This window comes from Aureobasidium subglaciale (assembly GCF_000721755.1).
Source record: "Aureobasidium subglaciale EXF-2481 unplaced genomic scaffold scaffold_47, whole genome shotgun sequence".
Taxonomy (NCBI): domain Eukaryota; kingdom Fungi; phylum Ascomycota; class Dothideomycetes; order Dothideales; family Saccotheciaceae; genus Aureobasidium; species Aureobasidium subglaciale.
This window is the reverse complement of record NW_013566948.1, coordinates 45,417-60,833: the sequence shown is the minus strand read 5'-3', so window position 1 is coordinate 60,833 and position 15,417 is coordinate 45,417. Positions and strand designations below refer to the sequence as shown.

Sequence of the window (15,417 nt, the reverse complement as noted above, 5' to 3'; positions counted from 1 at the left end):
CTTGTCGAGATGGATGAGCTTGTCGAGATGGATGAGCTTGTCGAGATGGATGAGCTTGTCGAGATGGATGAGCTTGTCGAGATGGATGAGCTTGTTGGGATAGATGAGCTTGTGGGTATAGATGAGCTTGTCAACGTGGACGAGCCAAGAGACGTAGACGACGAGCTTGATGATGATGATGATGATGATGCAGAAGACGATGCTGACGAGGTGAAAATTGAGCTTGACGACGTAGATGATGAGCTAGTCGTCGTTGATGTCGGCGTTGACGTGCTTGTCAAGGTAGATGATCCTGTCGAGGTAGTCGACCTCGTCGACGAAGTCGAGCTTGTCGCTGCTGAGGACGAAGCCGACGATCGACTACTAGAAGTAGACGTAGATCTGCTGCCAGTCGAAGAAGACAATGATTTGATTGTCGATGTACTGGGACGACTCAAGGACGTGCTTATGCTACTGCTCGATTTTGTTGACGAAGGGGTGACTGAGATCCTTGAGGAAGAAGAAGATCTGGAATTGGACTTTGACGAGGACGAAGAAGGGCTCTTGGTGCTAGTTCTGGAGGAGGAGGTGGTGGTGGTGGTGGAGGACCTCTTGCTACTGGATTTTGCAGATGAAGAAGACGACGCTTTGCTACTTGACTTCGTGGGGGAAGTCGATGACATTAAGCTACTTGATCTGGTCGAAGAGGAGCTGGTGACAGATTTCTTTGAAGATGAAGAGGATTTGGCAACAGACTTGGACGTCGACGAGGTGATTCTTTGTGTAGAAGAAGTCTGTGAGCTCAACGGCGCGTCAAGGTAACCGACGAGACAGTTACAGGCATGTCGGATGGAAGGGTTGTTCTGATTTAGCACTGGCGAGTCTGTCCTGGACCTGTTGGAGAAAAGTAAGAGTCATGCTCAAATGTCAAGATCGACAGTCTTACGAAGATTGCCAGAAAGTACAGAACGCAGCAGGGCTCTTGTACTCATTCTTGATGATGTCCTTGGCCGAGTCTGGACAACCTGCAGGCGTAAAACTGTGCAGTCTCGCGGCCTTGTAGATACCATCTTTGGCACGAGTCCAGGTACCGGAAGGTGAAGCGTTGATGAGGCACTTGCACGCACTCAACAAGGAATCAGGACCGATGTTTGGAACGGGCGACCTTGTCCTTCCACTGACTATAGGTCAGTGATCTGGAAGTCTTGTCTGAATTTGCATCGACTTGATGCCAGAAGATGACTTACTCGCTCAGGTACCAGGTACAGAAGTATTCCGGATGAGTAACCTGTCGCTTGACGAGAGCAACATCTGAAGAAACGCAAGCCCGTTTGTCAAAGGCAAACCCCTGTACAGCGAGGAATAAAGAGAACAAGGATAATAGACTCTGCAGGAGCAGCATGATGAATAAGTAACGATAGGCGTCACAGCCTTCGAACGAGGCGTGATGAAAAAACTTATTTGAGCATACCTTATCTTATAGACGATTCTGTCAACCCAAGACGCTCAAATTGCATGTCGGACAGAGGCATTTCTTGCGGGCAAATGCTAGAACTGATCCTTCAGGGACGTTGTTCAGCTGGCTCCTTCATGCTGCTATACAAATGTCTCTGATTGATATGTAGACTAGACGGCGCCCAGAGATTGGTGGCTTGAACTTGTGAGATCCTTAACGTTTAGGTGCTTGAGAGGCAAGCGCATCTCGTCATGCGGAGGAATGACATGCGGTACGGTGTATGGAATTGGTAGTACGGATACGATCCATCAAGTGGATAGATGGGTACATGAGTGACTGATAGAGCGGTCTTCGGGGGGTGTTGGTTAACAAGATGCGAATCTGCGTTCGACGAGTTAGGATGAGGGTGTCGCTTCGGTTCGGCCGGTCGCAACGGGCAGGAGCAAAGGACCGTTGTTCAGCTACGCCGGACCTTTCTCCTTTAAGGATGAATGCGAGAGGCAGCGAGACTTCCCTTGTACGGCGCGATTGAGACTTATCGGAAGGTGGCTCCGAGTGGAGAAGAGCAAATAGAGACGACGGATCAACAGGGCATATTGAGTTCAGGGCGAGCAAACATTGGCGACTTGCATAATAGTGATGCGGCTCTTCATGCGGTTTCTGGTTCATTAGTGTCTATCGCGCGGGTGCAGTCTAAAATGGAATGAGTAGAGCGATGAACAACTAGAGGAGACGATGGACAACATAATATTGCATCTTTGACGAGCGTTTCGCTCCGGTCTTCCGCAACGGCAGGAACGAAGGGCGTTGTTCAGCTGGAAAGAATCTGCCTACAACACATGACTCCCGCACCTCAATTGAGAACGACCTTCCACTTTAAGGTACACCTTTATCCTCTTGCATGCGAAGGATCTAAGACTCGACCAAAAGACACGGAACCGGAAGAAGATTGATGCGACAAAAAAGGGTATATTGACAATGCTAAACAGATGCGAATGTATGTGATCAAGCAGCTCACATGCCTCTAAACACGTTTCCGCTAGCACTCCTTCTCTCTTTACCTCTGGGTATCTTTCTTCCGTTTCCATCGTCGGCATCACCGCCGCCATATGATTCTCTAGGCTTCTGAGGTCTCTTTTGTACCTTTTGCGGTGCGAAAGTGACTTCCTTTTCGCCAACAACGCCACCTTGTCTGATGCTGCTCTTGGGTTGATCTTTGAGTCCTTGGGCAAGGTCGCCGAATGAGCGATCCCGACGATTGGCATTGGCGTTCTTGTTCTTTGGCTGTGATGATGAAACGGACATTTGCGGTTGCTTTGACTTGTGGCCTGATTTGCGGTAGTTGGTCGAGGAGATGCGATTCTTGTCGACGGTGTTGTCGTCTCCGCGGTCGTTGCGACGTTGGACACCGCGCTGTTGTCTCTCTGCTGCTGCATCGTCGACGTCGCTTTCTGACTCGTCGTCGGAGGAGCCGTGGATGGATTGGTTGGCCTCTTCTTCGACCGCTGTAAGACCACGCTTGCGTTCTGTGTCTTTTGCCACAGGGACTGTTGAAGGGTTGTGAAGTGCAAACTCGCGAGACTGCTCGTCGATCTCGAAGTCTTCGTCCTGGAACAGAGAAGCGAAACGCTCGTCGCCGAGGACACCTCTCGCTGGCTTGTCTGCATCTTCTTCGTCTTCTCCTTCTGCTTGTGCTTGAGGCTCGTCTCCTCCTTGGCGCAGAACACGTCTGGCCTTGCGACGCTCGTTTGCTTCTTCTCTTGCAGCCATCTTCTCTGCCAATCTTCTGTTGACCTTGACTTTGACAGCCTTGTTGCCACGAATACGAGACTCGCGCTCCTTGTTGATCTTCTCGGCGATAGATTTTGCGCGTTGTTCTTCGAACATGTCGGGATTGCTGATCAGGCGAGCCTGTTCGTACAGCTTCTGGGCGACAAAGTAGCCGTGCATGTATGGGCGGAGGAGGGAGGTGGTGCCGACGAGGTGGTCGAGGTTGAGTTCACGGAGTTGCTGGGTAGACAAGAACTTGTAGTTGTCGTAGACGGCGCCAGTCTCTTGTGTACCGGCGTTGAAGGCTCCAGGATCTTGCGCGTCCTCTGCCATTTCTTCGACGAGGTTGTCCAGGAAAGAGCACCACTTGGGCGCGGGGCCGAGCTGAGGAATGAAGAAGGAGTGTTGCTGACGGCCCTCGTTTGCAGTGAGGAGCATACCACTGTCCTTGCACCACTCGACGTGGTTGAGATCGACGGCGGGCTCGACGCTTGTCCACGGGTCGCCGTTGCTGGCCTCCCATATCTTGATGATACGCTTGTCGGCCGACATGAGCTTCTCCGACTGCACTTGAGTCGACGTGGGTGACATGTACTTGAGTGTCTGGATAGCGTAGCCGTAGCCTTGGTCTTTTGTGAGGAGCGGAGTGGGCGAGCGGAGATCGTAGACGTGCACAATGCCGTCAGAGTCGCCAGTTGCCAGGTTCAGACCAGAACGGTGGAACTCGAGGGCGGTGACTTGTGGGCGCTGCTGTTGGTGTTGTGTGGGAGATTGGAGGATACCGACGCGACTGCGGGAACGGCCATCCCAGAACTCGACGGTACCGATGGACGTACCGAAGGCGAGGAGGTTGTGCGAGTCCTCGGCGACGGCGGCCGTGTTGACGCAGCCGGTGTTGATGCCGCCCTGGAGAGCGCCAGCGCCCGAGCTTGTCCAGTCGTCACCTCCGACGTCGACTTCGTAACCCTTCATGTATCTTCCCAACTCCAGGTTCAGGCGGTAGACCTCGCCCATGCCATCCTGGTTGACACCCGAGGCAGGGATCAGAGCTTCGGCGGCGCGCTTGTTGTACTTCAGGTCGCGACCGTAGCGGGGAATGCGAGTGCGGTAGTGCATGCCGCCGGGCGTGTGGAACTCCAGAGTGCGGTCGGTCTGCAGATGCAGCGATTTGGAGTAGTCGGACGAGAGGAGGATGAAGGTCTGGTTGAGCGAGTCGGTGTGACGGGCGTACGACAGCGACAGATGCGGCAGGTAGTGCACATGTTGCTGCGGCTTGTATGTTCCTGTGCTCATCACCCATTCGCCGTCGTCACTCACCCTCACGCATTGCGAGGCCTCTTCGAACTCAAAGTCCTGCAACAGCTCGACTCTGTTTGCCCACTCGGGATCTTGCTTCAGACTGCGCTTTCTCTGGCGCGCGAGCCATTCCGGTAGCGGTCGGGCTGTTGCTGATCCAGAGATGGTGTAGACGGGCACCGTCGAGGGATTTGTCAACTTCATGATGTTGGTTGGTCGCTGATGATTGTCGCTCCATCGCCGCTGACATTTTTTTCTGAGACCCGCGCGACCCCAGATTTATGACGGCCGTAGCTTGCCGAGCGCTTCTCCGCAGAGCCGCTTTGATCTTGGCCGTCTGATCTGCGTCTAACAGATCCGCCAACTCGCCCGACGCCCGGTCGCTCCTTCTTCGCCGGATGTACATCGATCCGCCAACACACAAATAACATGACACGTCCCATTGCTGGCTTGGACGATCGCAAAGACGACATCAGGAAATGGATCCACCAAGATGGTCTCAAACTAGTCGAAGTCGTCGACAAGCTCAAGACTGAACACAATGTCATCTGTCGGAAGCGTACTCTTGAGCGCAACCTAAAGCTCTGGGGTTTCTCCAAACGCGCGAAAGTGGACCAGGCCGCCGTTCAGGAAGAGCTAATCAACTTGTTCCGAGGTCCTCACCTGACTGATCGAGCCATTTGTGCTCGTCTCAACGAAACTGGTCATGCTATCAATGTTCGCACAGTCATGGAGACGAGGAAGAAGCTGGGCTTGCACAAGCGCATACGCCCAGATACAAACGAAGATGACTTGCTGAATACCATCAAAGACCTGCTACAGGTCGAGTACCAAGACGAGAAGGTGTTGAAGATGCAACGCTCAGAATTATACTCGTATCTGCGTCAAAAGTATCCTGACCTCAATATCGTCGGAAGGTAGGTCGCTGTCAATATTATATGCATTTGTCGACCTTCATCACTGATGGACTTGTCGCAGAGACCGCGTCTTTGCAATTGCTCGTGACATGAATCCAACTCTCAAGCGACGCTATCCCAAAGGTCACCCCCTCTACCAGAATCGTCCTTATAAACTGTCCGGAAAGAGGTTAGCTGCAAAACTTGCCAAAGATGCTGCCGCAACAGTCCTTAGCACCACCGCAAACCAATCTCATGATGACTCGGTGTCTTTCAATGAGCCGGAGCATTCTTCCTCGGTCGACGACCACCAGCCTCTCCAGCCATACGAGTCACTCCGCTGCAACCCCGCTGCCATGTCAGATCATGAGTCCAGCACTGTACAGAGATCTCTTGCTGCTCCCGAACAAGTACTGGATCCCAGCTTACGAGTCAAATCGCTCGAGGAAGAGAACGAAGACCTGTACCGAAGGCTGAGGAACCAAGAGGCAGAGATGCAATATATGCGTCAAGCATACAACGACTTGAGGGCAAGACTCGGTCACTTGCCTCAATCTTTTGTGCTTCCAACCTAAGAGTATTCACTTTTTGACTCTCCACCGACTCCACCGACTCCACCAAGCTGCTGTACGTGTTGAGCTGAACCAGCACCATGGGTAGGAGATTGTCAGTGCTCTGCGGTTCCACTCAAATTTTGCTTACACGACACGCTCATTCGATGGAGTTAACGCGAAAGCTATACTACAGCTCACTGCTGTCGTATTTTTCGATCAGTGTTGGAGTGTTTCGCAATGTCGGCAGTACGAGCAGGGTTTTGCCCACAGCGTTGAGACTTGAGAACATCGAAACTTTGTCGCATTCCCGTCGCATCCCCGTCGCATCATCGACAAACCACATTCAAGTTTGCACGCTACGGGTAGTTGTCAACCCACAACACAGTTCAACAAAGACATGCCGCAATCAAAATCGAGAATGGAGATTGCACATTTTTCACTCGAACCATTGCGGCGCGGCGCATCCAATTTCCCCCGGACCGGAAAGCGCGGTCTCCGTGGGGCTTCCCAAACAATTCAGGGACCAGAAGCCATCACAAACGCCTTCTCCTATGTAATATCTATAAAACCCAATTCTCTGCTTGTAATGATTTTTGTTGTGCTTGAGTATACTTTGGGCTTTGTTGGTATATTTGTGCTTTCCATTCTGTGTCTGCATCATGGTCGTCACATCTTCTCACAGGTAATTGATTTCGCTCTCCCGCTTTCCCACCACCTCTTGCTACATGTGTTGAGGGACATGTTGTGGAAGAAAACAGAGCTGATGATAGAACAGCATTGTTCAGGATGGGTTGAATAAACCCGTGCATGATGAGACCTCCCCTCTGGTCTCTGTCGCAGAGACTACAGGAGCCGAAGACCACCGCGTCGACAACAGTGGAGAACGCGAGTTCGGAGGCGCAATCGGAGTTTCTGGCATGATGATTGGATTTCCCCTTCTCATGTACTATATGTGGATTGGCGCAACCTTTTACTCTGGTCACATACCCTCGCGCACACCTGGACAATCTTGGGATCAATTCTTCAGTCATTTATTCGACCTCTGCTACGAGCATGCATTCCCTCATACAAAAGCCTGGACAATCTACTGGACTTTCTTGATCTTCGAGGGGGCTTGTTATCTCTACATGCCTGGTGTCTATGGCAAGGGAAAACGTCTACCGAGTCTAGGCGGCAAGCAGTTGGAATATTACTGCTCTGCTGTCTGGAGTTGGTACACCACCATCATCCTAGCTATTGTTTTTCACTTCAGCGGTCTGTTTCCTCTGTACACGCTGATTGACGAATTCGGCTCCATCATGAGTGTAGCCATCATCTCCGGTTTCGTGGTCAGCATAATCGCATACTTCTCTGCTCTTTCCCGCGGAGCTGAACATCGCATGACTGGTTCACCCATCTATGACTTCTTCATGGGTGCAGAACTCAACCCGAGACTTTTCACCTGGTTGGACTTTAAGATGTTCTTCGAGGTTAGAATCCCTTGGTACATTCTGTTCTTGACTACTCTGGGTGCTTGCGCGAGACAGTATGAGACTTATGGATATGTTTCTGGAGAAGCTTGGTTTTTGTTGATGGCGCATTTCTTGTATGCGAATGCTTGTTCGAAGGGTGAAGAGTTGATCATTACCAGTTGGTAAGTTCTTCTGCATCTCTCATAGTATTGCTAGGCAAACGAGCTAACGACGTAACTCCAGGGACATGTACTTTGAGAAATGGGGCTTCATGCTCATCTTCTGGAACTTGGCTGGTGTACCCCTCTCTTACTGCCACTGCACTCTCTACATTGCAAACCACGACCCTTCGGAATACGCATGGCCAACCTGGGCACTGACTCTACTCTTCGTCGCTTATCTCTTTGTCTACTGGATCTGGGATACCGCAAACTCTCAAAAGAACATGTTCAGAGCCCAGGAAAGAGGTGTAGCTTTGAACAGAAAGACATTCCCTCAGCTTCCCTACAAAGCAGTCAAGAATCCCGTTTCCATCAAGACAAAGACCGGAGATAGCATTCTGTGTGATGGGTGGTGTACGTGCCTCCCCTATTATCCCCTACTTCCTTGTTTTCCTCTACTGACATTTGCTGTAACAGATGGCAAAGCACGCAAAATCCACTATACCTGCGATCTCTTCTTCGCACTCTCCTGGGGCGCCATCACGGGCTTTAATTCACCCTTCCCATGGTTCTACCCACTATTCTTTTCTTGCATGATTGTGCATAGAGCAATTAGAGATATCCAAAAGTGTAGAGCCAAGTATGGTGATGCGTGGATGGAGTATGAGAAGAGGGTTCCTTGGCTGTTTATCCCGGTGGGTCTTCGTCTTTGTTGTTGTCCAGGAGTGGATGCTAACGTGCTGCTGCAGTATGTCATCTAGAGTACGATCACACCCGCCCGGAAAGGTTCGGAAGGCAAAGAGTGGTGATAAGAAGAAGCATGATTCGGAGTAGATTAAGCAAAGACATTTATTTTGGCATCGAAAGCTTTCTTGGACTTCAAGGGCACATTTAGATATGATTCTGTATGACGAAAACGTTGATGCGATGGATAACGGTGGGAATGAAGTCTACACAACTAGGACCATCGATGTTTTCCATCTGCTTACGTGTGAAAGATGTCAGTTTCATTTTCATATTCCGCACGGACTCATGGTTTGACTTGAAGAGAAAAAGGGATCGACCTCAACTATCAGTGACGTGACTGTGAGCAATTACGACGGAACCCTTGAGCGTCATCTTATCATCTTGATAGTTGGTAATGCCAATGCTGATCTCGATGATAATATCAAAAAACAAACGTGATGTGAGCTGGAGATGTTGCGATATCATTAAGCTCGATGATAGGATAAAAGTGGGACGAACCCAGCGAAAATATTATAGAAGGGGAAAATCAAGGAATATGAAGAACAAGACATGAGTTCAATGGAAGAAGATCAGAAGAAGGAAAGAAAAGATATGTATCCTAAAACAAAAAATGTATGGTAAGTGAAAAGTGAAATAGAATGAGATTAGAAGATGACACTAAGAAAAGTGCATTACAGATGATATGCAGAGAAGAAAACAGGAGTGAGAAGAGTACGAAAAGTGGGGCAGTGATTTCAGGCCGACACAGTGCCGTTACCGCCAGAGATCATAGCCAGAGGAGAACAGACTTGAACGGGAGCTCCAGTGACAGTGTAGACGATATTGCCATTGCCCGTCAGTGCGTCCAAGCCCGATTGATCATTGACGACGAAGACTTTGCTATCAGCACCGTTACTAAAGCTGCATAAGACCAGGCTATACACCTGTTGCTTGGTGGTGACGGCAAAGTAAGCCAAAGGGTTGGTGCTGTCGGCATCATCATAGTCGATTGGCGAAAGAGTAATGGCATCGGCACTCTTGGGGATGATGGCATCAGAGCTAAGTCTAATACGACTGACATTGTAGACAGCCATCTCGTCAGGGTAGAAATGGAGTACGCGCTGACCGTCATCACCAAAAATGACACCATCATATTGTGCAAAGAGTCCAGTGTCGCTGGTGGATCCTGCAGTATACGCTCCAGCATACAGGTTTCCGTCATCTCCGGGAATGATTTGGAAAGTCTGCTGTACGTCGATGAGAGTAGTGAAGCTGATGCCGTCCTCGTCTTGCTCGTCTGCCGACAGACCCAGCGCGGCGTCGGCGCCGTCCTGGAATTCGGCGCCATCTGCGTTGCTGGACTCATCGTCGACTTCGAGATTGCCATTCGTGACACTGTCGGTGCTGGCGAATGTGTCCTCATCGTCATTGGCAATCACCGTGTCTTCATCCGAAGACGTAGAATTGTCTTGACGGCGCATGATGGTCGAACGACGGGCAAGAGCGCTAGGAGGAGTGGTTTCTACACTTGCTGAAGTTGCAGTAGTCGAGTCTTCGGTGGTCTGTGCGGATTTTATAGAGGTGGGAGCAGCAACGGTGGTCATGTCGCTGGTCACCGGGGTCTCGCTAACAATTTGAGCACTCGATGCATCGGAAGTAATCGAGATCGAGTCGGTTGTCGATGCCGGAGTGCTCACGTCAGCACTTGTCGAGATTGTAGTAGAAGAGTCCGCGGAAGATGCCCCAGTAGTCGATACAGCTGTGCTTGCGCCATCGGTGGTCGCCGAAGAGATCGTGCTAGAGCTAGAAACCTCGGAGGTGGGCATTGCAGAAGTGACTGTGGATGAGTCGCTCGAAAGACTCGACTCAGAAGACGCGGAGGAGACCAGACTGGAAGAAGACGATTTTGATGCAAAACTAGAACCTGTTAGTGACGTGGCCATGTCCTTGATTCGATGTAATTACGCTTTACAGCCCTGAAGCAGGGGAGGGGAGTCGTAGTGATTCAGGTTGAAAATTTTGAGGCCGAGGAAATCGAGATTGACATCGTTCTGGACTAGGAGGGAAGTTAGTGTCACCGACAAAAAACACAAAATGCTGCTACTCACAGTTGGCGAAGTATTCGAGCCCGTTGTTGCAAGTTGCACTAGCAGGTGCTGTATTGGATGTGCTTCCGGCAACAGTGAGTTTTCCGTACAAGCTTGGCTGCTCGATCAACGATATGGCTCTCTTGAGACTCAGAGCTGGAATCTCGAATCCACAGTTGATAGCAATAGGTAGTGCTAGAGTCAGAGAGGCGGAGACTTCGGCACTAGCTTCGAAGCGCTTCTCAAAGGTAGGGTTGAGTCCGGAAATCGATGATTTGCCAGCGCCATCCTGATCGAACAAGTTGATGTTTGCTTGGAAATTTGGAATTGTCATGACAACACCGACAAGTGCCTGACCTTCGGCTGTGACAGCAATGGTGCTAACAGCGTCAACACTGAGATACACTCCAGCGGAAAACACGCCCTTGACGGCAACGCCGACTTCAGGAAGGGGGGCCCGGACCAAGGCCTTTGACTTGGTGTCAGAATACTGTGCGTGAGCTACCAAGCCAAGGTTGACCCCAGCAACGAGATTTGCATTCACAGCCGCAGAAAGTCCATGTAAACCGTCCAGGATGTTGAACTTTGCTTGACCTGCCAGAGCGATGTGCCCTTTGACGCCGCAATCTACACAGAAGACAGTGATGTCACCGCTGGCCTTGCCAGACTCAGATGTTTTGCTCTTCGAGTAGATCTGAGTAGCCTTTCCCCATGGTGAGTCTGCATCAGCATCAGGACCAAAGTTGAAGTCTTTCGAGCCACTGATCGAAGGGTCAAACTCTGTCTGCTTAGCAATGAAGTCTCCGACTACCGGAATGTGGCGAATGGCAGTTGCGATAAGTCTGACAGGAGCCGTGTAAACTTGGACGACTGTCTTGACGACCTTGGTGACTGCTCTAGCTATCGCCTTGAAAGGGTTCCATCGCTTTTGCAGCGCCAGAGCGCGGCGAGAGAGAGTTGTGCCATCCTCAGCATCGGTAAGATCCTCAGAGCTAACACTAGTGTCTGGCAAGAAGTCCGAGAGACTGGAGCCATCCGCAGAATTGGAACTGAAGTCCAGATAACCAATGGCATCGTCAAGCTCTTGGTCAAACTTACCATCACCACAGTTGGCAGCAGGCAGGCCATCGATAACACTAGAAGGTGCAATACCACAGGCTGCACCATTTGCGGTTGAGTTCGAAGACCCAGATCCAGAGGGTGAGGGACCGGATCCATTTGTAGTAGACGCCCCTGCGCCTGAGCCGTTGCTAGAAGCAGTACCGTTGGTTGAGTTGTTGGAAGGGTAGTAGGTTCCCCATTGCAGGTCGACCTCATACAGAGCGTTTTCAATCGCCAACTCGCTCTCGACGGCAGCTAGGATAGACAAAGAGTCGGCCAACAGTTCCAAAGAGTCGATCATCCAGAAGGTACGCTGCTGATCTGAACTTCCGTGACAGCCGTCTGTGTAGGTAACGAGTACGAATCCTGATCCCGAAGCCGACCAACTGTTGGATGCAAAAACAAATGCCTCTCGGGAAGTGAACGTAACGAGAATTCCATCATTGGAACATGAAGTGTTGGCCACATATGAAGAATGATCGAGAACGACGGATTCATAGGTAGTGGTCGTCGATAGCGAAGCGAACAGATGAGCCGTTGAAAGTCAAACAGCAAAAGTTGAAACGCTCTGCGGCTATGGCAATACCTTCTTGGCAGATGAGGACTATGTGAGTTGATCACCTTGGTCCAAAAGCCGCAACTGTCAGTCTGTATAACAATCGAATCATGGTCCTCGTGTTTCGAGCCTCAGTGCTTATTCTCATGTACCACACCAGGACACTGGGGGGACACCTTCCAGATCGATTGTTGGTACTCAACAAGACAGAATTGATTCACCCGAGCACATTAAGCTTCAAGTGATAGTCCACTTTGGATATATCGCCCAGAGTCTACTGGAGTGTGGCATACGTAGGATCGGGCCACAGATGCTAGTTCTGGAGCATGAAGGGTTCTATACACCAGTCTTCCAGAAACAAGTTGAGGTTGTGAGGGAGCGTTGGCGGCCACGTTGAAGGTAACCAGTCATAAGCACCTTCGTCCGCGTGTGCCTGGAAGCCGGCCCGGAGTGCAGGACTGACGCTCATACCGATTGTATGATCGTTTGAGGGAGGATCTAAACCAGAGACCTGACAGACAGTCGAAGCGGGCTCGTGGTCGTATGGTACTGGCGAACAGTGAGACGGACTGAAGCCTTCCATAGTAGGATCAAGGTTGACATCGAACGCTTGATAGAAGACAGCTTGGTTCAAAAGACTAGTGGAAGAGCGCCTTGAGGCAGGAGAAGAAGTGGAGAGCGTAGGCCCTGTCATGTCTGGGCATGACACTATCGGACAAGTATTGTCGATGTTCAGTTCTTGAGCGACCCTATTCAATCTTGCGAATGTTCGTATGGCACTACCACTGATCCACGCGCTAGCAGCACATATCCAGATATGGCTCAAGGCAGACAAACTGCTTGGACGATACGTCGCGCGGAGTTCTGCTCGCTCATTGCCTGTTCCATCTGAACACACTCCGAACCAATGAAATGCTCGTTAAATGGACGGTCCGCTCGATACAATGTCTTTCTGGACAGCTCTGCACTGATCTCATCCAACGGAGACTCCCACTGAGCAATCTGTAACTGCGCCATTGGGGATGAACCTCTGAATGACTGGACCTCGTAGAAGTCCCAGATGTCACCCATAAATCTCGCAATGTCAATCCCAGCGCTCAGCGTTCAGGTGTGGGATATGGGTCGTCGGTAAGGTCAGCATTTCGACGTCCAATTCGCTTCGTGACTGATGAAACGGACGTTGATCAAGGCAATACGATTCTAGGAAGGAGTCCGGTAGACAGCTTAGTCTTCTTGAAATATTGCCATTACCTTGTGTGATATGGGGCAGCCCGGATTCGAGCGCTTGGGGACGATCCAACACGTAGAGGGTGACCGCAGATCACCACTCGGATTACGGAACATCTCGTCAATCAACATCCCACATTCCCGTCAGATTTATAGATGCTATTCTTGTGTCATCTCTATGATCGGACAATACTTATTTTTGACCCGAATACATACACATTTAACAAAACATCATTTACCATTTCAGCTTGATCACCACGAAGGAAAACTGTCCAGGGTCCTGAGGAAGTACGTAAACTATCAGATTATGCCAAAGAGCTAGTTGAAAGAGCAAAATCAAGCATTGTTTCTTATGCGGAACATCAGAGAGCAAATTGTATTCCTTGACACGTTATCTATTGAGCCTTCTGAAGCACCATGGTGACTTTCCTTGTTGAGCAACCAATATCCCTCGATGGGATTCATTTGAGGACATCCTCTGTCATTCCATATCAGATCTGCTCCATCTAGGAGGAATGCCGTTCATCATTGAGGAAAGCCTCGTCTTAGCTATCGTTTCGCCGAGCATTGTTACCTATTTAGCACCGACAGCTTCGTAAGCAGTCGCTCGGAGTAGGCACCAGCATATATCGCTCAATGCACGGCATCCTTCTAGCCAGGTAATCGAAATCGAACACAGCGCTATGGAAAGCTGCATGAAGTCTAGCTCATGCGGAGGTGTAGAACAGTACCTGTTGATCAGTGTAGAACACCGCAAACCAATCAACCAGAAAGAGCAAATCATGAAAGGCGACGGTCAGGGTCTGGCTCAGCGATAGGTAGATTGATTCAATACGATAAGTCTGGGTGGACAGATGCTTAAACAAAGGAAAGAAACCCAGACTCCATCTTAGACCAAACTTATGCCGTTAACAAAGGAAAGCAAACACCAATTTTTCCCAGGCCCAATCAACCACCAGTCCATGCGCTATATGATACTCCAAAACGGCCACTATACATATTTGCCTTCAGCTTATGAGGGAAACACAGATTCAAGGCTGGGAAATGTGAAGTCGAAATCGATGGGGCTGCGAGGAGCGGCGATCTGAAGCAACTTGTTCTTTGAGTACGACAGTCCTGCAAATACAGTCAGATGAGGAAGTTACTTGTGGAGCAAGCTCAAGATCTGCTTACCAGAGAAGATGTTGCTGATAAGCTTTTGAGATCTGGTTGAGACTGAGGATGAGACTGATGAAGTGATTGAGGCAGCATCAAGGTCTTGAAGGTCTTCAATGTTCATAAAGTATTCTTCCAAAATCGATCTCGGTGATGGCGGGCAGCTGGACTGGGAAGTGCTCATTTGCGACATGCTTGCGGCAGACATTGTGGGGACGGTAAAATTGTAGAGGTAGTAGAAAATTTGATCGATTGCTCGAAAATGGATGTTGCTGAGTGGAGTGTGTCAAGAATTCGGACTTTCGAGTGTTGTATGTGAGATGCTTGCTGATTGGGAAAGTGTTGTGGTGTGCTCTGATTTTTGTGGATGCATTGAGCTCGAAATATATACAAGTGAACTTGTCTTCTGTCTGCGTATCGATGTACATGGCCAATGAACAAATCGGCAAGACCGAAACGTCGTTCATCACCCACTCACAAGCTAGGAAAAAGAGCTAGGAGAAACCCGAGATGTTTTGGGTCATCAGCTAGAGCTTTGGGAAGCAACAATCAGAGAGCTGAGAACTTGAGATGACTGCAGGTCCGGATGTGGAAGTAGGTGCAAGCTGATCGGAGATTCAACGGTGGTGCATGAAAGCCATGTGGTCGCTGCTTTGCAAATCATGGTTGCCAATTCACGACAAGCTTTTGTGTGTCGTTAGCACATGCCATTTCCTCCGTCATTTGACCTTCTGGAAGGATTCGTTGCTAGAGCGGAATTGCTTCTGTTTGGGCGTTCAGCCACTGTCAGCCCCCTAGGAAGGAAAAAGAGCTGCGTCGTGTGTTAAAAGGTGGACGGTCAAACCCGGTTTCGCAGCTCTTCAGCTGGCGTTGTGCAAGCCCCCAAAACCGTTGCGCATTCGTCAGCCGAAACTTGCCCTTTCCAACTTTCCACGTGCTGACATGCTGACTCGTCACCCACCCAAATCTCATCTTCAGCTCATCCGTTGGAGTCAATTTTCA

General features: G+C 50.1%; 8 protein-coding genes across 8 annotated transcripts; 4 read left to right on the top strand and 4 right to left on the bottom strand.

The window, feature by feature from the left end:
• Positions 1-9: 9 nt before the first annotated feature.
• Positions 10-801, top strand: AUEXF2481DRAFT_9619 (uncharacterized protein; the record flags this gene model as incomplete). Its single annotated transcript, XM_013483264.1, has 1 exon — positions 10-801. One exon carries the CDS (start codon positions 10-12, stop codon positions 799-801), a length of 792 nt encoding a protein of 263 aa, XP_013338718.1.
• A 120-nt stretch (positions 802-921) lies between these two features.
• Positions 922-1,381, bottom strand: AUEXF2481DRAFT_9618 (uncharacterized protein; the record flags this gene model as incomplete). The annotated part of the gene is made up of 2 exons (XM_013483263.1): positions 922-1,156; positions 1,227-1,381. 2 exons carry the CDS (start codon positions 1,379-1,381, stop codon positions 922-924), a joined length of 390 nt encoding a protein of 129 aa, XP_013338717.1.
• An 887-nt stretch (positions 1,382-2,268) lies between these two features.
• Positions 2,269-4,944, bottom strand: AUEXF2481DRAFT_75141 (uncharacterized protein; the record flags this gene model as incomplete). The annotated part of the gene is made up of 2 exons (XM_013483278.1): positions 2,269-4,699; positions 4,750-4,944. 2 exons carry the CDS (start codon positions 4,942-4,944, stop codon positions 2,450-2,452), a joined length of 2,445 nt encoding a protein of 814 aa, XP_013338732.1. The 3' UTR covers positions 2,269-2,449.
• On the top strand, positions 4,931-5,972 carry AUEXF2481DRAFT_9616 (uncharacterized protein; the record flags this gene model as incomplete). Its single annotated transcript, XM_013483262.1, has 2 exons — positions 4,931-5,418; positions 5,480-5,972. The coding sequence occupies 2 exons, from the start codon at positions 4,931-4,933 to the stop codon at positions 5,970-5,972; spliced, it is 981 nt and encodes a 326-aa protein (XP_013338716.1).
• On the top strand, positions 5,962-6,648 carry AUEXF2481DRAFT_578754 (uncharacterized protein). Its single transcript, XM_013483285.1, has one exon. The coding sequence runs from the start codon at positions 6,050-6,052 to the stop codon at positions 6,506-6,508; it is 459 nt and encodes a 152-aa protein (XP_013338739.1). The 5' UTR covers positions 5,962-6,049; the 3' UTR covers positions 6,509-6,648.
• Positions 6,611-8,324, top strand: AUEXF2481DRAFT_34153 (uncharacterized protein; the record flags this gene model as incomplete). Its single annotated transcript, XM_013483267.1, has 4 exons — positions 6,611-6,633; positions 6,727-7,584; positions 7,646-7,977; positions 8,041-8,324. The coding sequence occupies 4 exons, from the start codon at positions 6,611-6,613 to the stop codon at positions 8,322-8,324; spliced, it is 1,497 nt and encodes a 498-aa protein (XP_013338721.1).
• A 426-nt stretch (positions 8,325-8,750) lies between these two features.
• Positions 8,751-10,180, bottom strand: AUEXF2481DRAFT_45290 (uncharacterized protein). Its single transcript, XM_013483271.1, has one exon. The coding sequence runs from the start codon at positions 10,113-10,115 to the stop codon at positions 9,045-9,047; it is 1,071 nt and encodes a 356-aa protein (XP_013338725.1). The 5' UTR covers positions 10,116-10,180; the 3' UTR covers positions 8,751-9,044.
• Positions 10,181-12,346: 2,166 nt separating this feature from the next.
• Positions 12,347-13,346, bottom strand: AUEXF2481DRAFT_704689 (uncharacterized protein; the record flags this gene model as incomplete). The annotated part of the gene is made up of 2 exons (XM_013483284.1): positions 12,932-13,346; positions 12,347-12,869 (listed from the first exon to the last, which is right to left on the bottom strand). The coding sequence occupies exons 1-2, from the start codon at positions 13,102-13,104 to the stop codon at positions 12,347-12,349; spliced, it is 696 nt and encodes a 231-aa protein (XP_013338738.1). The 5' UTR covers positions 13,105-13,346.
• Positions 13,347-15,417: the final 2,071 nt, after the last annotated feature.

Excerpts from the sequence above, each read along its gene's own strand:
- AUEXF2481DRAFT_45290 (XM_013483271.1), bottom strand. The coding sequence starts at position 10,115 with ATGCCCACCTCCGAGGTTTCTAGCTCTAGCACGATCTCTTCGGCGACC.
- AUEXF2481DRAFT_578754 (XM_013483285.1), top strand. The coding sequence starts at position 6,050 with ATGGGTAGGAGATTGTCAGTGCTCTGCGGTTCCACTCAAATTTTGCTT.